This window comes from Columba livia, chromosome 1 (genome assembly GCF_036013475.1).
Source record: "Columba livia isolate bColLiv1 breed racing homer chromosome 1, bColLiv1.pat.W.v2, whole genome shotgun sequence".
Lineage (NCBI taxonomy): Eukaryota > Metazoa > Chordata > Aves > Columbiformes > Columbidae > Columba > Columba livia.
In genome coordinates this window covers 72594105-72616511 of record NC_088602.1, presented here as the reverse complement: position 1 = coordinate 72616511, position 22407 = coordinate 72594105, and the positions used below count along the sequence as shown (strand labels likewise).

The 22407-nt window shown below is 38.4% G+C and overlaps 2 protein-coding genes across 9 annotated transcripts in view; one reads left to right on the top strand and one right to left on the bottom strand.

The window, feature by feature from the left end:
* CMSS1 (cms1 ribosomal small subunit homolog) overlaps window positions 1-22407 on the bottom strand; it is a 251048-nt gene that overhangs the window by 219035 nt on the left and 9606 nt on the right. The gene's annotated exons all lie outside the window — the stretch shown is intronic.
* The window catches only part of FILIP1L (filamin A interacting protein 1 like), an 89858-nt gene that overhangs the window by 59672 nt on the left and 7779 nt on the right, over window positions 1-22407 (top strand). For 4 of the 5 annotated variants that reach the window (XM_065062366.1, XM_065062359.1, XM_065062352.1 and 1 more), the window contains one exon: window positions 10246-13000. In XM_065062366.1, coding sequence (XP_064918438.1) covers window positions 10246-13000 — 2755 coding nt within the window. Of the gene's footprint in view, window positions 1-10245; window positions 13001-17157; window positions 17212-22407 lie in introns of those variants that run through there. The other variant, XM_021293253.2, reaches the window with a different exon arrangement.

Sequence of the window (22407 nt, the reverse complement as noted above, 5' to 3'; positions counted from 1 at the left end):
AGAGATTAAGAAAGGTCATAGAATAGCTAGAAATAGTAAAACCCACTTTTTCACCCTAATAGTTTAGGGTTTTTTTCCTAATAAATAGAGAAACATTTCCTTTCCAAAGCAAGCAACAGTTACTCCAGCTGCTGAACACACATGCAAGTAGCTAGAGAAAAACAAACAAAATATTCTACATACAAACTGTTATTTGCACTTTGAGTGGGCACATGACTAAATGACCCAGTTTTCTATTGTGCTTAAGCAGGGTATTTGATCTTCAACACAGTGAACTATCAAGGCTGCAGAATAATGGAAGATCTTACTTCAACATGATAATCAACACACCTGATAGTAAAAGTTGCTTCTTTTCGCTAAACAAATCATCACAGGTGAAAAGGCTACTTAAAATTATTATTTGTTATTTAAATATGTGAATTAGATCTATGAAGTAAACCTTGGTTAGAACTATAACCATTAAAAAAATTCTCAGACTATCATCTTCCGCTCTCCACTGTAGCTTCCTGTCCTGCAGTCTAAAACCAATGTGTTAGTCCTCTTTGAAGAGGATCAGTTTGGAGAAAACGTGTAAACATAAATCCTGAACAAGAGCAGCTGTGCAAAGGCCTAACACACTTTAAACAGGAATGCACTGACTTTGCACCTTTAGATGATTCACCAAGTTCTCCCAGGCCAATATGGACCAAGGTCCTACTGAGAAGATGCAGCTTCCAAACATCCTACACTTCAAGAGCAAACACATTCAGATACAGGAGACAAACAAGACATTTAGCAGGATTAGGACAGATAGCAAGAAAATGAATTATCTCCCAGGTAGCAAAGTCCCCAGAACTAGAGAGCTTCAATACCTCAAACTATACCCAGAAGCAACTTGTAATACATCAGAAATAGTTTTAATACAATTTACTGTTTGCAGGAAAGTAGCAGCATTCTTCATCACTTGTAGCTTCAAAGCCATCCTTAACTAGTTAACCATGCTGCAATGCCTTGCTACAAACTCGCTTTCACTTGTGTCCTCCAAGATGAAGTGCTGGCCAAGTCTTTGAGAAAACAGACACTCTCACATTACCAGGCCTACAGGAAAAAGGTACAAATTTAGCTTAAAAGTGAAATATCTGTTTGACATTAGTGTTACAACTGCTCTTATCAATTCCAGTCTTTGCTACTATAAAAAGTTATAACAGTATCAGCAAACCTGATTAAAGTGTTGAAGCACTCAGAATTTATTATATACATACACAGAGCTACTTCAGGAAGTCTTAGGATGTATGTATATAATAAAGATTATGCGGGTACAAACAGGACCCCTCAAGAAGTCATAGAATTTTATCCTGCACAGGAGCGACACCACCTACATCATTCCTGAGGAATGTTTGTCTAATTGCTTTTAACTAACCCCATTACTCCGAATGATGGCAAACTCAAAGTCTTCCCAGACAGTCCCATTCAGTACTAAAGTACCTTTCTTCAATTCGTAATGTTTAACCTGTGTGGTTCTAACCACAATTTCAGCACATAAATTCTTGTCATGTGCATTGAGCGTGTGGAGAACATACTAAAGTTTGCAGCCAGCTTTCACCTGTCCAAAAGCAAGTGGCCACTGTTTGACTGAGCCGCTCATCCAGGACTGGCAGCAACGAGGAGGATGCCTTCATTCAGTTCAGCAGAGGAAATGCGTGTGGCACTATGGAAAGTTCTAAATTTTACCACTGCTGATGACTGATAACATACAAATAAGGTCATGGTTAGCATAAGAGATAGGCACAGTGCCTGTTCTGCTCGTGGATGAAAATGTGGCCCCAGACATTTATTTCTGTATAAAATGTGTGTTAAAATTGTTTTAGGGAACATCCAGTTCCTGTAAATGTTATGGGAAAATGACATTTACCACTAACCAGCCTCCTCTGAGTAACATGATGTGTTATTGTTGGCTGAGTGCCATCTTCTGTCATACCAAAAATATTAACTAATTGAAGTTAAAAAAAGTTTGTATGAATTGGATCCTTCACAATTATGCCCAGTTCTGGTCAAGACAGCAGCACTAGCACTGCGCCAGGTGAATCAGATGCCAGAAAAGCATCTATTTTCTCAACTGAAAAAGCATCCAAAAAACAGAGGTCCACCTTGAACTTGCACACTGTAATGTAACATACAGGATAAAAAACTCACAAATTTTAGACACGGTTTACCTACTGAAATTGCTTAAAGAAGACAAAGATTGTTCACTTGATCAAAAACCAGTATTATCATTAAACTGAGAAGTGTAAAAAGATGACTTAAGGGTTACAAACTTACACAGAGCTCAAGTAACTGACTCATTCAGGGAATCGGGACTTCTGCAAACTCCTCAGTCACTTGAAGGATGCAGATTAAATAGCCAAGCCAAAAATTCAGCTCTCCAACTATTACACTACCATCAACAGTAACACAGCATGGCAGTGATAACTAAGCAGGATTTGCCTCATACAAACTGAACACACATGTCCAGGGTATCAGTGCTAGTAGCAGCCTGACCAGAAATTTCCAGAACTTGAGCAAGCTGTACTTCCTTTTTGTGCCTCACCTTCCCACAGAGAACAGGGTGGAGGCAGACTGGGCTCTAAAAGACACTTCTCAGCATCTCAATTAACTCCTGCTGTAATTTTTCACTGGCTAAATCTTAGCAGTAGGCTCCAGCGGTAATCATCCCCGGTGCTGACACTCCACACAGACAATGCAAATGCGTCTGCCTGCCCATGGAGAGGAAAAACACAAAAAAGAATGGAAAAACACAAAAAAGAATGGAAAAAACACTGTCCTGTTTATCTCTGTAGTACTGAGTGTTTTATAGCACTGATGATTTAAAAAATGGCTCAATAACTGTGGTCAAGTGATAATGTTCTAGCAGTAATGCTTTAAGTACACAGTTAAAGCAAAATGCGGGTTCATAAAGACATGGGATCTCTCCCATCAATTTAACTTGTTATCATGCAATATCAAATGCAATCATTTCAATGACACTATCATTTAAAAATCACAAATAATAAAAAGCAGTAGTTGTCTTGATTTATTTTATGTAGTTACCATACTTTTAAAACCTCTTAGGATTAATTATCAAAATAATCTGTTACAGTAAGTCAACACTGCTTTTCCATTTTAAGAAATCTGTAGTTCAGGCGCAAAATTTTACTTGTTAAATATGAAGAAAATACAGAAGCAGGACCTGGATTAGTAACTGAGAAGTTCTGCCTCAGTCTTGTTGCTTTGACCCCTATACCACATCTCTTGTGGTTCATCTTTCCATTTCCTTCTGAAAGCTTTCCATCTGCAAAACTATGATTTCCTGGCTGACGTAAATTTGAAGAGTTCCAAATTCTGGTGTTGCATCTGAAATTACTTGCTTTATTTCTGACTTTACAGGCAGTGTGGAGAGAGAGTGAGAGAGACAGAGAAGGAGAATGGATATGTACTACAGTAATACAAAAAAAGCCCAAACTACTAACCAACAAAACCCAAGTTGTATTCATGTGAGCTGAGTTACTGATGCATTCAAAACAGATTCAGAACAGAAGAGGATTAGCAGTCACACTACGTGCACAATTACGTAGCAGTGAAATGGCAACAGTAATAGGTACTGAGTTCAAAGAATAACTGAAATAGCTGCTAAATCTAGAGGGGCGGAAGAAGGAAGCAGAGTGCATCTGAAACGGTGACACATCAGAGCTCAGCTCACAATTCATTGTGCCATGTTTTCTAGTAGCTGAACTCTGGGACCCTGAGTTTTTAAGGCTAACTTCAAGTAAAGCTCATTATTATTGTGGTCTTCTCAGGTCAGTGCTCATTTACAGTTGTTTTTCAGGATATGCAGTCAAGAAAAAAATAATTAAAAAGAAGAAAACAGAAAAATCTGGCAGCAATTTAATAGCATTACAACTTCTTGACTCCCACCTAGAAGTCCTGCACCTTTCAAAATCTCAGACATTGCGAATGGCTACCACTGCAAGATTAGAAATGAACAGACAATTAATAACTATCATCTTGCATATTCAAACAGTTACTGCCACAGAAAACATCAATACTTTTTACACACGACTGGTGTTTCTGATAGGTGATTTCCAAGAACATCTAGATACAAAGAGAAGATAATTCAAGAGAGAAAAATATTTTCTTAAACTGAGGTTTCATAAGACAAAACTGAATTTTAGCACTCAATTAAAATTATTCCAACTAGAGGTGAATGTTAATCCAATCTTAAATTAACCAACATAAATTTGTTAAACATTTCTCATGCTATTTACTGTCACCCAATTTACACAGGATTTCATAACATTTATGAACGCCATTATCCCTATATCACCAGGAAGAATATTCAGCAGCTTAGTTGTTGTGAAACCAGTCACCAACAACGTTAATGTTCCAGATTAATTAATTTTTAAAAGAATATATTAGCTGCATATGTTTGCTCAGCATCTCAGCTAAATACATCTGGTTATCCATTTGAAATTTTGCCCAAGTTAACCCAGAACTGGCAACACCATTCATCATATATGACTTTTATTAAGACTTGTAAAGCAAGTCAGCATTTTAAGCATCAGATAAAACAACGATTACTCTGTAGTAGTTTGCAGAGTAATAAGCAGAACTCACACCCCCCTCATTAAAAGTCCTCATTTTATAAAACACATTTCCTTATCAGGAAATTTGCCTTACAGTCTCTTGCAGTTGAGACATGACACCCTTTGTGGAGGTTTGAATCCTAGTATAAACTAATGATTTAAAATATACATATGTAAATAATATACTGGAAAACAAATTTTAAAATAAGCGTCCACATTCTGTTGGGAAGTGCTGACTGATTCAGATAAAGCCAACAGATTACACAACAGCTATGGTATGTTGTTGCTGTTGTAATTTCAAAGGCTTTTGACTTTCTTTATGGTGGAAGGGAAGAAACATCAGTAAAGATAATAAAGAGAGCCATAAAAGTAGCTATAAGATATAACTTCATAAAGATTACACATCAACAAGCAGAACACACAGCCATCCCAAGACCAGAAACCCATTTCAACAAACCAACCAACCCAAATTTTGTTGCCATAAACTGTGGAAGGCACAGACAGCCTGGCTTTCTACCAAAAATAAATATTTAACTGCATTGGTGTCAAAATCGCAATAACTTGTAAAATTCACCAGAAATGATGAAGCATGTTTCTTCTCTTCTTAAAGGCCAAACCATGGCTTATTGCTAACCAGGAAGAATGCCCCAGAGGAAGAAGCATGATATCATCTACATTTAAAAGCTTTCAGCTTAGTGTTTTTATTTGCATTGTACAGGGGGAAATTCAAGCACACATCCAAAAACTTTAGAAGGAAGTCTCCCTCATGTTATTACCTGTAGAAGCTCTAGTAAGCCATGTCTTTTACATGGAGAAGAGTGAAGACCACATGAGCTAGATAGAAATATGTATCTTCATGATTTACAAAAATGAAAAAAGTTGCAGACATTGAAAATCTTGATCATTTTTGCAGAATGATCTGCAAGATATTTAATCAAGATATTGACAAGGTGTATATTAAAATCTCCTCAGTGCTTTGGTGGAAAGAATGATAGAAGTACAGCTTTACAAACCAACACCTATTTCACTTGCATCCTTAAAGAACGTAGCCTTTTCTAAAGTTGTCATTACAAGATCGCTTAAAGGAAAAAAAAAAAAAAATCTGTTTTGTTCTTATTATTCTAAGAATAATTATTCATTCTAGAGTGAACTCTAAAAAATAAAGATCTTGCAATCACAGCTTCCCATGCTTTCTTTAGTTTCCCTGAAACTCAAAGGAAAAGCAGCCCCCTAAGAATTCTGTAAAAACATAAATTAAACAATGTCTATGTCATACAGATCCCCCCATGACAATAGAAAACCCCATTTAAGGACAAAATATCACATGACACCAAGAAGACAGATAACTTTTTGGGGAGTCCCCACTTCTTGTAGGGAAGACATAGTCATTATGTTGCTAAATACCATGTAGTGTAGCCAAAGCTGCATGTATTTGAAAAAAAGAAAAGGGAAAACAGGGAAACACAATTGGATGCATGCTATTAACATAAAGAAGCTATAGTGTGCTTACTGAGGAAAGCGATTATAAAGAATAGAGGAGAGCTGAGAAACAAAAATTCTTTAAGGAAACTGGTATTGCAAACAAGTATGATAGTAAGGCACAAGAAACAGTCGTTTATAACAGAAGCTCTGAAGAAAAAGTAATAAGACACTGCCCTGACTCTGTTTAACTACCTAACATTCAGATTCATAAAAATAATTTCCAATCTCTGTTTTTACTGGCCTGGATTCAGAAGGGTTAGTCCTATGACATCAACTGCTTGGAATTATATGGGAAAGCTTTGACTAAATGATATACCTACCTTTGCCGAATATAAAATTACATGATCATGAAACTCAACTGGAAATGAAAACGATAAAAATATTTTTTGGATAGGGGAGCACCTATTCTTTTTTTTTTAACCAACATTTTTTGACCTTTGCATATCTTTGGTAAAATTGCTCTCTCAAATACTCTGTATACTCTTCTGCAGGCAGAGAGCATTTTGGATTAAGTTAACACAAAGTATTGTTATTCTGTCACAAAAGTATGGAAAATATCACAGAGTGCTATTATCAGTTACAGCACTTCTTCAATTAAACATGTGATGTGCCTCAATTCAAGTGATAGACATCAAGTCCTGACCTGTAGAAGTCAGGTTACCTAACAAAGGTGACAAAAAACAAGCCATGAATTTAAAAAAAAGCACCAACAAAAAAACCCACAAACAAAAAAACCCACACACAAAAAAACCCACCACTAAAAAAAAAAAGACTCAAATATTTCGGGGTCCTCTCCATTCCTAAGTGCATGTGTGCAGATACAGTTCCTGTGACCCACTGAACCATGAAGCAGGAATTCAGCAGCCAAGGTAAAAATTCTTCTGCAAATATGAACAGACTCCCAGTTGATTTCTTACAATATCAATCTCAATTCTGTCCAAGAAATCATTATCTATTCAGCACTGTTGAGGGCATTTTATGTATAGGAATATATGAACATTTCTGTATAGGAACGTATGAATACACCTCTAGTTATCAAAAACAAGTACAAAACCATGTTTAATTACACAAGATAAAAAAATATATACCATGCTTAATGCACCTCTTTTTTCTTTCTAGAAATACACTACAATCCTTTAACTCACAGATTTCACTCTATGCTCTGTAACTTAACTTCAGTTGAGTGATTTTATAGAAGTATTTTTTTCAAAAAGAAATAGATCTCAGGTGTTAGAAATATTTGCTTTTCTGTGTGAATCTTAAAACTGCATTTTGTCTTTTGAATGAAGGAAACATTTTCAAATACCCTAAAGTCCTCTGGCATGAGCAAAGAAACTGAATCTCTCGAAAATCTTTCTCAGTTTATACAATGATCCAGGTCAGATATCAATAATTTAGCTACTTCCGTTCAAATAGCCCTTGCAACACAGACTTGATCAGAGATTGGATCAGACTACCTTACTCAAGTACTCAGTTGGGGTTGGAACCTCAAGGACTTTGCTGAAGCAGATCTTATGCATTCCAGATATCTTGAGAAATAAGTTATAGAAGAAACAAAGAGGAGAAGAAGACAGAAAAAAATACAAATTGTACATAGACAGATGCTTACTGGAAGGACTGCTGGGATTATTCACTGAAGCATTTGTCAACTGATTTTATTTATTATTTATACACAATTACCCTATGTGCATCATAAAAAAATATACAGCATCTCTATGAAAATTACAATTCCTGGTTACTATTTGGTCTAAGATTTTTCTTTCTAAAGCAATTTAAGGGGCATCAGTCACCAGTTTCATTTGGCCAGAGAGATATCAACTAGTTAATATGGAAGTGTTGGGTAAAACAATGATTAATTTAGGCATTAATCACCTCAGCTAAATTTGCCTTACAAAAATAAATTATATTGAAACAAGCTAAAACAAATCAAATGCAAATAAGCCCAACTCTGTTTTAACAGTATTAATACGTCTTAACTTCACACACACACACAAAAACTGAGTTCATTCCAAATGAAATTGTTAGTTATGCTTCTGTTATGGTTCTATGGCAACGGTAAATCATCAATTGAACTTCACTACTAAAGCATTTAGAGACAAGGGTGGGGAGGGAACAGAGACTTTTACACTAAAAACAACTCGAACTAAAGTAGCACTGAAAAGTTTATACACCAACACCACAGTGAAAAGCTGCCTTTGAAGATGGCGCAGTCTTCTCCCCGTTTATTTGTCCGGTCAGCCAGCAGCATTCCTTCAAGCTCATTCCACAAATCTCTCCCTCTCCACTTATACCTCTTCTTGTCTGTTTTCCCCATTATGTTAACTGACTGCTGTAAAGAATCTGTGGCTGGTGTAAGTCTTTGATACCAACTCTGTTTATTGCTACTTCCCATTCTGACAATTTTTCATATAAAGCATTTAAATACATCCAATATAGTGCAGATTATGCACTAAAATAAAAACACTGGGCATGGCGAAGTTGTTACAAGAAATTTTATAGTCATAAACCTCTATACAACATCACCATTCAATCAGACAAGTCCGATGGACGGTTGTAGAACAGCGGGGTCTTCCTCTCTCCGTGCAAGAAAACCTACAATGCCGCCAAAGGGGATGTTGCTGAGGTGGCCTGTTAAATGCCCAGAAATACATGCCTCCAGTCAGCCAACAGGTAGTAAAGAGCTGTGCAAAGGAGGCCGTTATCTAACCTCTTCCTGAACTGAAAGGATGGCTGACACAGGAACTTGCCAGTGGGAAGCTGTGAAGACTCACCACTCGGACAAGGGCATCACAATAGTGACCGGAGACCAATGTGGAACAGCAATCTTACTTCTCAGCAGCAACGTGTAGTCATAGTCGTATTTCAGAGGGGGGAAAAAAACGAAAAAAAGGGGCCTCAGCTAATGAGTGTTGAATAAGTCATTTTGTGCAAGTACAGTCCTGATACGCAATTAATTTCCCTTGCCTAATCTGCACAACTGGGATACATACAACACATATGAACAATGGTGAAACATACAAATTCTAATAATTTATCACTTCAATCTAGGCTTTTCAGACTTTTCTTTAATACCAGAATATAGTTACAGGTTGGCTGCATGAAAAATCGAATTGAAAAGAGGCAAATGTGCCAGACAAACCTGATCATACCTCAGATCAACTCCACAAGCATCTCCCTGACAAAGAAAAGTCTACAAAAGAACCTAATCATTTGATGTGTTTTGAGGTTTCTTAGGATCTCACATAAACAAGTGCAAATCTTATCTCAAGTCATTAACAAATAAAGTATGTTGCACCTCAGTAAAGACTGAGTACTACTATAAACTTGGAAAACTGATTTTGGAAAACCATTATGAAAACGTTCAAGAAGCATATAAAAGCAGGGTTGCACTTAGGTATTTCTGCAAGTTTGGGATATAAGAACAAATCCAAGCCTAACAGACATCAAGGTGTTCGGGCTTTCTTAAATTTAGAAGGCACCTGTTTATCTGCTGACTTGCATTTTTTTTTTTTTGTCTGATACAAGGTGAGGAGGCCTGCATTTTCACTGACAACTGACTTACCTGCAATGTTTAGTTTTGCTCTGATGTGCTGCTTAGAAATGGACATTAGGCAGTCTGACTAACTGCCCAGTGTGGCTACGTTTCCTTCACATACTTCAACATCCATAAGGTTTAATCATAAAACATCGTAAAACAGCAGGATGGTCTAGAAGTAACTTGAGGGTATCAGGAGGTTTATGATGCTGTAAATTATACCTGTCCTTGAGGGCTGCACTGATTTAATTTCTCAATCACTATGATAATCCCGTTTCTTAAAAAAAAAGCCTGCTTGCACATAGCCAGCCTCAGCAAACAGCCAAAATCAGTGTTGTTCCAGTGCAGAAGAGCAAAAAGTTGTGTTGCACCAATACCAGCCAAAAGCTGAAAACGTAATCAAAGATGCATAATCACTGAAATTGCTAAGTCTAAATTATCATATTGAAGTGTCCATTGCAAAAGAACCTCTGAGTAGAAAATAAGGCCCCATGACACTGAAAGGAAAGTTCTGCTTGTAGTTACAAGCGGATGTTCATTCACATCTGGCAAAGACACCATAATGTTTCAGGTGTGTTTTTAAATGTCCATAAAAATGACTACAAAGTACAATATTATTTCTTCCCACAGACTGAAAAAGCTGCTTGAACAAGAAACAGCATATCAGGCAAAAAAAGAACAGGAAAGCAACAAGAAAATAGCTAAGCTGAAAGAGGAATTGACTAAACTGAAATCCTTTGCTTTAATGGTGGTGGATGAACAGCAAAGACTCACTGAGCAGTTGAATCAACAAAGTAAAAAAATTCAAGAATTAACCACTTCTGCTGAACAAGCACACGAGAAGCTGGCTTTTGCTGAAGCAAAAGTCCAAGAAGAGGAACAGAGAGCCAGCAGGCTGGAAGCTGAACTGCAAGCCCAAAGCAGTAAGATTTCCCAAGACCAAGAAGCAATGATGGCCAAACTAACCAATGAAGACAGTCAGAATCGTCAGCTCCGCTTAAAATTAACTGCTCTCAGCCGACAAATTGATGAGCTAGAAGAGACCAATAAATCTTTAAGAAAAGCAGAAGAAGAACTGCAAGACCTAAGAGATAAGGTAAATAAGGGAGACTGTGGGAACTCCACGCTTATGACCGAAGTAGAAGAACTACGGAAACGACTGCTGGAGATGGAAGGAAAAGATGAAGAGCTCATAAAAATGGAAGATCAGTGCAGAGAACTTAACAGAAAGTTAGAAAAAGAAGCATCACAGAGCAAGAACCTTAAAGGGGAAGTTGACAAACTCAACAAAAGAATCATGGAGCTGGAGAAATTAGAAGATGCTTTCAACAAGAGCAAACAGGAATGCTACTCCCTGAAATGCAACCTAGAAAGAGAAAAAATGTTAACAAACCAGTTGACCCATGAGCTGGATGGCTTAAAAGCTAGAATTGGCGAGCTTGAAGCAATTGAAAGTAAGTTAGAAAAAACTGAGTTTACGCTTAAAGAAGATTTAACAAAACTGAAAAGTCTAACAGTGATGCTTGTGGATGAAAGAAAAACTATGAGTGAAAAAATAAAGCAAACGGAAGAAAAGCTGCAAGCTGCAACTTCACAGCTTCAGGTGGAACAAAATAAAGTGATGTCCGTTACAGAAAAACTAATCGAGGAAAGTAAAAAGGCACTGAAGTCAAAATCTGATGCAGAGGAAAAAGTGTCCAGTGTTATAAAAGAAAGAGATGAACTGAAAAACAAACTCAAAGCAGAAGAGGAGAAAGGAAGTGATCTTGTTTCCAAAGTGAATATTCTAAGAAAAAGACTTCAGTCACTGGAAGCTATTGAAAAAGAGTTTCTTAAAAATAAACTTAAGGAGACTACTAAATCCAGCACCTCCTTGCAGCAGGAGAACAACAAAATCAAGGAGCTTTCTCAAGAAGTTGAGAGACTTAAGCAGAAGCTGAAAGAAATGAAGGCTATAGAAGACGATCTTATGAAAACTGAAGATGAATTTGAGTCTCTCGAACGAAGATACGTCAATGAACGCGACAGAGCCAAGCTCCTATCAGAGGAGCTGGAGGCTGTGAAAATGGAAGTAGCAAGGTATAAATTAACAGAAAAGGCAGAGTCCAATCAAGAGCAGCGTCTTTTTAAGAAGCTCAAAGAAGAGGAAGCTAAATCAAGTCATCTTTCCAGAGAAGTAGATGCACTGAAAGAGAAAATTCATGAATACATGGCAACGGAGGACCTAATCTGCCATCTCCGAGGTGACCATACAGTCTTACAGAAGAAACTCATCCAGCAAGAAAACAAGAATAGGGAGTTAGCAAGAGAAATGGAAAGCCTCACAAAAGAACTGGAGAGGTGCAGGCGCTTCAGTAAGAACTGCAGGCCCGGTCTCAACGGGAGGAGAATTTCTGACTTAGAAGTTTTTTCTAAAGAAGTCCAGACAGATCCAGCAGACAATGAACCACCCGATTACAAAACCCTCATGCCTTTAGAGCGAACAGTCATAAATGGGCAGCTGTATGAAGACAGCGATAACGAGGACAAAGACAACAACGAGGAGGAACAAACAGTGCCTTTCAAAAGCAACTCGGGCATTGCAAATGCCGTGAACAAAAAATTATGGATCCCTTGGATGAAGTCCAAAGAGAGCCATCCTCAGAATGGAAAGATTCATACAAAGCAAAATGGAAACTGTGCACAGACTGGTGACCTAGTGCTAAGCCATACACCTGGCCAACCCCTTCACATAAAAGTAACTCCAGACCACGGGCAGAACACGGCAACACTTGAAATAACTAGTCCTACCACTGAAAGTCCTCACTCCTACACAAGCACAGCAGTTATACCCAACTGTGGCACCCCAAAGCAAAGAATAACCATTATTCAAAACGCCTCCTTAACGCCTGTAAAATCAAAAGCAGCAGAAGGTTACACGAGCCCAGAGCAAGTTATTTCTCCTATTACTATGGCTACTTTTACAAGATCTCAAACTCCTGAATCATGTGGTTCTTTAACTCCCGAAAGAACAATGTCCCCTTTGGCTTTATCAGGCTCAAGCTCTCAGGAACCAATACTCTCCTCGGAAGCTTTGGAAATGGGAGCCAAGCACGCCGTTTTTAGAGTATCCCCAGACAGGCAGTCGTCGTGGCAGTTCCAGAGATCTAACAGTACGGGATCAAGTGTAATAACTACTGAGGACAACAAAATCCACATCCATTTAGGAAGTCCTTACGTCCAAGCTCTCACCAATTCCAAGCCCATCAGCCCTTGTCATCCAGTGCAAGACAACAGAACTCCAGCACTAGCTAATGGCCTACCCAGTAAGCCCACCAACAAAATCACCAGCAGTATTACTATCACACCAACAGCCACTCCTCTCCCCCGACAATCACAAATTACAGTAAGTAATGTCTATAACTGACCCCCATTCATGCTGACACCCTTACCAGCAACCCATCCTGTTTTTCATCCCAGCAAGAATTATTTGGAACAGCCCCTTTACTTTGGGAGAGATCTGTGCATGAACTATACAACAGTATATGAAACTAACGTTAAGTTTTGCCTGCTTAGTGTTATCAAGTGTGCACTTACTGTATATCTCCTCATTGAAATACAGTTATGTAAAATATTTAGTCTTGCACTTGTATAAATGCATCTTGATGTATTTCCATTTTCAAAATAACTCACATTACTTTTGACTGCAACTTGCCTTGGTAAAATATTTTAACATTACAAAAACAGTAAATAATTGATTATTTTTATCATTGCTTGCAGAATATTTTTGTTCGTTATGTGTGGTTTGTATTTTTTTTGCATGTACAGTAGAATTTGAATTACGCCATAATATTGCTTGCTAACTTCAGATAAGACTTGATTCATTATCTTCCCTGCTATTTCCCAATTCCTCCTAGCCCTCTCATTTCAGATAATTACCAGTGACATCACACACAAACACTCAAAATATTATGTATTGTATCTCATTACAAATTTATGAAACATACATGATATGTTCCAGATCACAACCACCACTTTCCATTTTTTTTTTTTTTACACTGTTTAGTTAAAACTCTTTTTAAATCTTCCTATAAATCTTTCTTCTAAGTGAAGCTTATATCACAAAACTATTCTGCTCGAGTAAGGCAAGTGGGTTTTTTCTATCACAACAGATAAACTGCTATAATTATTCTGCACGGCAGAATAATAAGCAGTAACACATTCCTAAAGGATAGATTCACACATAATATTCCAATTTCATCTAAGCTCCTAGCCATCAGTTCAACGAACAATACACATCACACTGGTACAATGAAGAAGAAACAAGGTTAGCAAACTATGGCACACTTTCATGTTTTTCCTATAATGGGCAGAGAAAGCTTGACAGAAGCATTAAGAAGTAGTATTAGATCAACACTCCAAACATGTACACATATAGAACTATGGCAAATACTTCAGTAAAGCCTTTGACACAGTCTCCCACAGCATCCTCACAGCTAAGTTGAGGAGGTGTGGTGTAGACAATAGAGTAGTGAGGTGGGTTGCAAACTGGCTTAAGGAGAGAAGCCAGAGAGTGGTAGTCAATGGTGCGGAGTCTAGTTGGAGGCCAGTATCTAGTGGAGTGCCTCAGGGGTCAGTACTGGGGCCAATATTATTCAATATATTCATTAACGATTTAGATGAGGGAATAGAGTGTACTAACAGCAAGTTTGCTGATGACACGAAGCTGGGAGGAGTGGCTGACACGCCAGAAGGCTGTGCTGCCATCCAGCGGGACTTGGACAGGCTGGAGAGTTGGGCGGGGAATAACCTGATGAAATTTAACAAGGGCAAGTGTAGAGTCCTGCATCTGGGTAGGAACAACCCCAGGTTCCAGTATAGGTTGGGAAATTAGATATTAGAGAGCAGTGTAGGGGAAAGGGACCTGGGGGTCCTGGTGGACAACAGGATGACCATGAGCCAGCACTGTGCCCTTGTGGCCAGGAAGGCAAATGGCATCCTGGGGTGTATTAGGAGAGGGGTGGCTAGTAGATCGAGAGAGGTTCTCCTTCCCCTCTACTCTGCCCTGGTGAGACCACATCTGGAATATTGTGTACAGTTCTGGGCCCCTCAGTTCCAGAAGGACAGGGAACTGCTGGAGAGGGTCCAGCGTAGGGCAACAAATATGATTAAGGGAGTGGAGCATCTCCCTTATGAAGAAAGGCTGAGGGAGCTGGGTCTCTTTAGTTTGGAGAAGAGGAGACTAAGGGGGGACCTCATTAATGTTTATAAATATATAAAGGGTGAGTGCCATGAGGATGGAGCCAGGCTCTTCTCGGTGGCAAACAATGATAGGACAAGGGTAATGGGATCAAGCTGGAACACAAGAAGTTCCGCTTAAATTTGAGAAAAAACTTCTTCTCAGTGAGGGTGCCAGAGCACTGGAACAGGCTGCCCAGGGAGGTTGTGGAGTCTCCTTCCCTGGAGACATTCAAAACCCGCCTGGACATGTTCCTGTGTGACCTCACCTAGGTGTTCCTGCTCCAGCAGGGGGATTGAACTAGATGATCTTTTGAGGTCCCTTCCAATCCCAAACATACTGTGATACTGTGAAATAGGAGTACCATACCGAATGGACAAAACAGGTTAAAGTATTTCTGTGATGGATACAGTATTACTGACTAAAAAAAGAAGAGAAACAGAGCAGTTCTGCCTGTTACACATGTGCCAAACAAGCAATTCTAACCTCTCAGAAAATATTGCTAGTAGTGGACCGACTTCACACAGAATGTAAACCAGCCCAATAGATCTGAAATGCACTTTCAAACGTCTCTTTTTCAAAAGCTGTAAACTGTAAAGGTGAACTGATACAGCTGCTCCTTGTTCAAACAAGTGAAATGCCTATGTACCTTATGCTCTTGTGGGGAAGACAGGTGGAATAATTTAAAAAAAAAATAAAATAAAAAAAAAATCGACCTCCGTATCAACAAGGAAGTTTGCAAGTAAGTAGAAAGTTCCTATTCACTAACCTCATATCTTTATTCTGTTTACATTATCTAGAGAAAAAAAGAATCATTTCTGCAGTGTAACTTACCAAATGATCCAGCAAAGGGCTTTGCCGCATGCTTTCACAGATCAGGGAGACTGTTATAACTTTAAGTCCTTTTGATGGACAGGAATCTAAATTATTACAGCTGTAGGCAATAATTGATTTTAGAAGGAATATTTTCCATTGAAAAGCAAAGCCCACCACCCATACACACTTTTCTCAGTAAAATTAACACTGGGAAGAAAAAATATTAACTTATAAGACGTGACAGAAATAGATGTAACAAACCTATTACAGTTGAAAAGTGGCAATTTAAAAACAAAAAGCCAAAATATGGACTTGCACAAGCCTAGCTTAATGTCATGCTGGTACTACATCTGAAGTTCCTGGGCTTCATAAGAGGTCCTTCCCACTGGTTTTGTCTCAGTTTATCTCCACTGACTACAAAAGTCAGACCTGATTAAGGTCTGGGTCAGAACAAGTACACAGTCTTATCCTGCAAAGCAAACTTTGCCTCCCACCAATTTCAGTAAATGTTACTGATCAAGACAGCAGCCAGCACTCAGGCAATTCAGGATTATAATAATCTTAGAGTGTGCTAATTATGCGAACAAGTTATTTAACTACATTCAGGTTGGTTACACGTTCCTAACTGCACGGCCTATTCAAAACTAAAAAGCGGTCAACTCAAAACACATTCCCTGCACTTCTACTGCTTATCCTGCTGATCCACAGCAAAGATCTCTGCAGGGACACATCACAAACATAGTCCTGAATAACTGAGTGTGAAATACACACTTGCCAGTGTACTAACAGACACCAGAGTCTCCAAAAATTAAAGGATTAAGAGTTGTCCTCAGAAGCACTATTTTCTTCAGTTGGACTTAAAATCTTGTAGAAAAAAAACAAAATTCATTTCATACCTGTGCTACCAAATACACAGAAATTTGTTGATGATTAACCACCCAGCCGTCTATCACAGCATCTTGTAAAAGAAAAGCACAAATCAGGGCATAGCAATAAGCACACTTGGACAATTCCCAAGCTATTATGAATACAAAACCTAGGTTAGATTTCCCATCACTTTTAAGTTTAATAAGTAAAAAGGACAGTATTTCTGTTCCTGTCTTAATCCTTACACTAGTGATGGTTTACCAGTAACTGTCCAATTCACAAAAGACAAAGAAAGCAGCCATTCATGACCATTAACTCCTAAATAAACTCCTACGTATCTTTTTACTAAAAATAAGGTCTGCAGAATAAAACCTGTTCATCCTGTTCAAATTCCCAAGATCTGTTTCAAAGAGCAGCAGAGAAAAACACCTGGATACATTTGTTGAGAGCTGAAACTTACTTAATTGTTAGAACAGAAATGTTAGCTGTAATTTTACCATAAAATAACAAATGGAAAGTATAACTCAATAATAAGCAAATTACCTATTTACAAATTAATCGCAATTTGTTCAGACCACCACTCCATATTTCAGATTATTTCCACTTTGCTGAGTGGGAATATTCACCTATTTCCTTGACAGACAAAAAGAAAGCAGCAGAGTGAGGAGAAAATTAAATGAGTTGTCTGCAAATTGATTTAAACACTCCAAACAAAAACGTCAAGCATAATCATATTAAAATTCAACCAAGTAAGGCAGCTTTTCTGGGAATTTCAAGCATTCCATAGAAGGTAAGTATTGCTGTTAATTTGGATGCTGAGATACTTCTGTTTTCAGCATTTACCCCAAATCCTAAACTCTGACAGGTATGTAATGATTTAATTAAATATTAAAGGAAAACGTGGTCGCAAAGTAAGCTGCATATATCGGAAGGACTTGACTATGAAAGAGAATGTAAAAGCAGGTTTTAGCAGATCATAGTATCAACCATCTCATCTGAAGTCTAAAAATCTACCCTTTCCCCGGGATGTTGAGGTAAGTTCCCAGGAAAAGAAAGAGAAAATTAACTGTTAAAAAATGGCAGAAGTTATCAGCCCACTTTCCTTCATCTTTTCAGTTTTATTTCAGTGAGTGAGCAAAGGAACATAAGCAAGGACAGCAAAAGCAGTTTGGTGCTCAGCGTTCATAAGCCATACTTTTTATGCTATTAAATATTTCAAAATAAATCTTTGTAATTTTTGTCCTTATAGGGAGGATGGATGAGGGGAGGGAAGGGAAAAAAGAGGAAAAGAAAAAAAAAAAAGAGAGTAAGAAGCAATAATGGTATTCTGAAAGCAAAGTGCCCATCCATCAACTGAGAGGTAGTATTTCAAGTTATTTAAAAACCTCCCTTAAGTAGCTAATTAAGAAATAGAATTGTCAAAAAATACAGGAGCAGCCAGCTAATCTTCCAGATCCAAAGCACAGTAGATAATATGGTGTCTCAGGACAGAATATAAGGCTTTAATAAGAAAAAAGATCTGTATGTAAATATCTCATGCAAGGCTTAAGGTGGCATGCTCACCACATTGGGGAAAAAATAATCAGAAACAGAGTTGTACAGCGCTACTTTCTGATTCAGATTGAATGGATGCTGCAGGGTTAGGTGATGGAAATGGAGTCACCATCTGCAGGATGACTTTGTCCCTAGGAAACAGATCTTGAGACAGGCAAAACAAAAAACTGACAACCGCCTAATCTCTGGGCTTAAGCGAAGACTAGCAAAACATTACGTTACCAAGAAACAGAAGAGGAAAAGATCTTATGGTTCAAGTACAGCACAAGTGGGTGTATAGAGACATTTTAAAATTAACACTAAGGACCATAAGCAGGAAGTTGCTCAAAAAAATGTCGAACCTTAAAAATTTAAGAAGCATTAAGTGTTTTCACAAACCTGCAGTCAGCAGCCCCAAGATGTAGCTGAACTCTCCCTGCTAGCACATCACCCAACGATCCACCATGCTGTGGATCAGAAAGCCTCAAATATCAGAGCTGCCAACTGAACATGATTCTCTTCTGAGCACCAAGGGAAGTACTCTTGGGAAACAGATTTTGAGTACAAGAGGAAATGCCTGTTTTAATCCATGAGTCTCCACTTGCCAAGCAGTGGCCTGACATCATAGGGCCTTCATATAGGGATGGGCAAATGCAGCTCCCCCCACCTCTCTTACCCCTGCCACATCCCATATCCAAAAATACTGCCCTTTCAGTTATGCTGTCATCACTGTTCAGGGAGGCAGCACTGTGAATCAGGTCAATAAACTGGATTAAAAACAAACAAACAAAAAAATACACACTCCACTAATCTTTATTTTAAAACAAACAAACAACAGGATCCATCTCATGGCACAGCTCTACAACAGAGCTATATTGGCATAACTGAAGGAGCAAGCAAAAAGGATGAGCACTTTGTACTGGAATCACTGCCAAAGCCCTGGTGCCACCAGCTTAAACGGTACTCCTGTTGTCTGAAAAGACACAATCTAGCATGCAAACACAACACAAAGCACTCCAAATATATAACAAACACTCATCAGTCCCATTAACATCCTTCTGGGGTAGAAGGAAGAAATGACTCAACTTTTAGGAGAGAAGTTAATTGACATGTGCAAAATCACAGCAAGGCAGCCTCAATTGTGTTTAGAGTCCTAGAATTTCTTATCCTTGATTTTCTTATACTCAAGCCACCACAGGTCACTTTTATCTTGTACAATCACCAATCTTGGCTGGACAAAAGGTACAGGGTTTTTATAAAACCGAATTTATATATATAGAAAATACATTATATATATATATATATATATATATATATATATATATATAAAATTTATATAAGATTTTGAAATATGACTCTGATTAACACACTTTTAAAGGTGGCCTTCACAGAGGAAAACAGCCTGCTCCCAGACAGAAAAAAAAGCCACAATGGTAAAAACAGAGGGTTCTTTCTCCATGCAGAACATATTTGGGCCCAACTTGGTTAGCCCTGTATGCTTCTTCAACACATATATTAACTAATATAGGAAAAGATATTCAAAACTTTCAAACAATGTTGATATAGAAGATGTTTTCATGTTAAAAGATGTGTGTAGGTCTGAGCACAGCTCCATGCACCTTTAAAAGCTACACACTTAGAAATACCCAAACACATATAATCCCTGCCTGCTCACAACCTGTACAGAATAAGACCCACTGCCAAGAATCTTATTCAACAAATGGCAGCAAAGCTTTAAACCAAGTGAATCGATCATCTTACACCGATCTGTAAAATAATGTATTCTACAAAAACACTTCACATTTAAGCACCAGTAGCCACATTTAAGTGCCGGCACTACCCTCTCCTGGACAGAATTAATATTGCGGTGTGTTTAGTATTCTTTAAAAAGGCCGCACTACTACTCTTAGGGACTCCAAATGCTCTAACAACGTGCCAGAGATCCCTCCTTGTTTGAAGGGGCAAAAGGAGGAGAGCTAACAACAAGTAACTCTTCACTTCAGAGAACAGCCAGCTGCATGGCGATGTTGATCAATCAGTCCCACATAAACCCTTGTCCTAGGGGAGCTGACCCACAACATAACCTTACCTTTCCCGGAATCTTGCCAATTATCTATTAAAAATGAGTCTTTAAACTATCTTCTACTTAAAAGATTATCGCATTTCTCAATGAGGATACATCCCAAGAAAAGCAAGGCATACAAAAGAATTTTAGTAACCAGGAATACAACTTTTGCCTCCGTCTAACCCTTCTTTTCCCTACCACCAGAAAGTAGATTTAAACTTGGTGTTCAGTAAGAATGGTGGCACATTTGGGTACAGGAGTGCAAATCGTGTCACATATATGGCAATTATTTCTAATATAGATTTTTCTGTCAATTAGGTCATATTATTGAAATCAAGAGTGCTGTAAGAGACCAAATATCAGCAGAAAGGTAGAAATTGCAGAAAATGGAGCTTAGAAGAGATCTCTGGACATCTTCCAGCCTATTCCCTTGCTACAACTTGACTTAAACCATCCCAAACAAGTGCCTGGTTCACCCTGTTCTAAACAACTTCTGCAATGACAATTTCACAGTTACCTCAGGAGCACGTAATAGGGCTGAAATATCCTTGCCATCAAAAGTCTTGCCAGTTTCTAAACTAGATGTCTTTTGCGGAAATTGTAATCTAGTATTCGCTTTCCTGTTGCTCCACTGGACCTCAAAAACTATTTTCTCTGCAACAGATTTTGACATATTAGAAGACAACTACCATGCCTTTCCTCAGTTTTGTTTTCTCCAGATTAAACACGTCCAATTGCTCTCCCACTTAATAGCTCAAGTACCACAAAGGTATGAACTACTCATCATTTTACCTCTGCAGAGCTGTTTATAATGGCGTGAGAGCCCAGTGCAGTGCCCCAAACCAGACAATACTCTTGCTAAGGTCCTACCAATGTTCGTAAGTATAACAATTATTTATACAGCTCCTGCTTACACATCTCAATATAGTCAGGCACACAAGTGGGCCGCATAAAAAGAAATGCAAAGCAAATGAGAATTACCCCTCTGGATTCCTGAAAGACAGATGCCAGGATCTAGTGAAAAAAGAAGGGAAATATTCAAGTGCCCTGTGCCTTTGGGGAGGCCTAACCAGAAATTTCAGCCAAAGCTGTCTTGTTTGGAGACCAAAGGGAATATTGAGGCTTATCATTTAATCTTAACTCATTCTCACTTGCAGACCTGGCTTATGTTCTGTCTGCATTCAACCATCCAGGAACAAATTTAAGCCTGACATCTTTGTGTGCATGGAGATATGTGAACTTCTGTGTAAAGGATCTTCAGCACCACCCCCTGGCCACCTTCACTAACGCTGAAAATGATGCGCTCCTTTGCTCAAATTTCTTAAACTAAAAACTTATGCAGTGAAAAGGAACCTTATCTAAAGTGATTTCTCAGAGATCAAGTTAAACAATGGCTGTAGAAAGGGAAATAAGAAAAAACAGCAGAAGTACTACATGCTCCCCCCTATTTAAATGAACACAGTTCAAACAGGAAGCAAACCATACATCATACTTCCAGAGGGGGACCAAAAAAAAATAATATGAGGACCAAAGGCAGGAGAACTACTTGAACAGCAGAGAAAAAGACCTGTTTTCTTTCCTTGACCTCCCCACACACACTTATGTTAGCCCGCTACCCAGAAAGCAAGCACTATATTGTAGTAAAATATCTGATGGCCCATATAAATAACAGACAACCCACCTCGGGGGGGGGGGGGGCGCAGAAAGTGTGTATGGAATATATACCCTGATATTTGAGACTATGCTTGCATAGCCAACTTCCTGAAAATAAGAAGGGTTATTTCCACAGTCATGTGTGAAAATTCCACCCGTGGAGTGCTTGTCCCCATCCCTGAAGTAGCTGCTGTCACTCACTATGAAATAACAAACACAGTCGCTACATACAGGTTCTCACTCTAACAGCCTTTCTCCTGCCAATTCCTATTACAGGTGATTGACATCTACTTTAGAAGCTAAATTAAAACTGAGGAAGTCAAAATATCCTTATGAAACCACAGCTTTCCTGAGTCTTAGATCATTACTCCCCTGAAAATGAGCTATAACTGCTTATTTCTACAACCATAAGCACTATTGACAAATATGTTGGTATTTTCTGAGTCCTACACCTTAAATTAATATGAGGTTGTTATGTATGGACAGACATACCACATATCTTCTTATTTCAAAAATGTGGCTAGTTTAATGTCTTTGGGGTTGGTTATCCTTGTTGTGGCAGTAATTATTTGCTGATATTTACTTAACTGTGTTTAGACACATAAAGGAAAACTGCACAGCTACTCAGATAGGTAGCTCC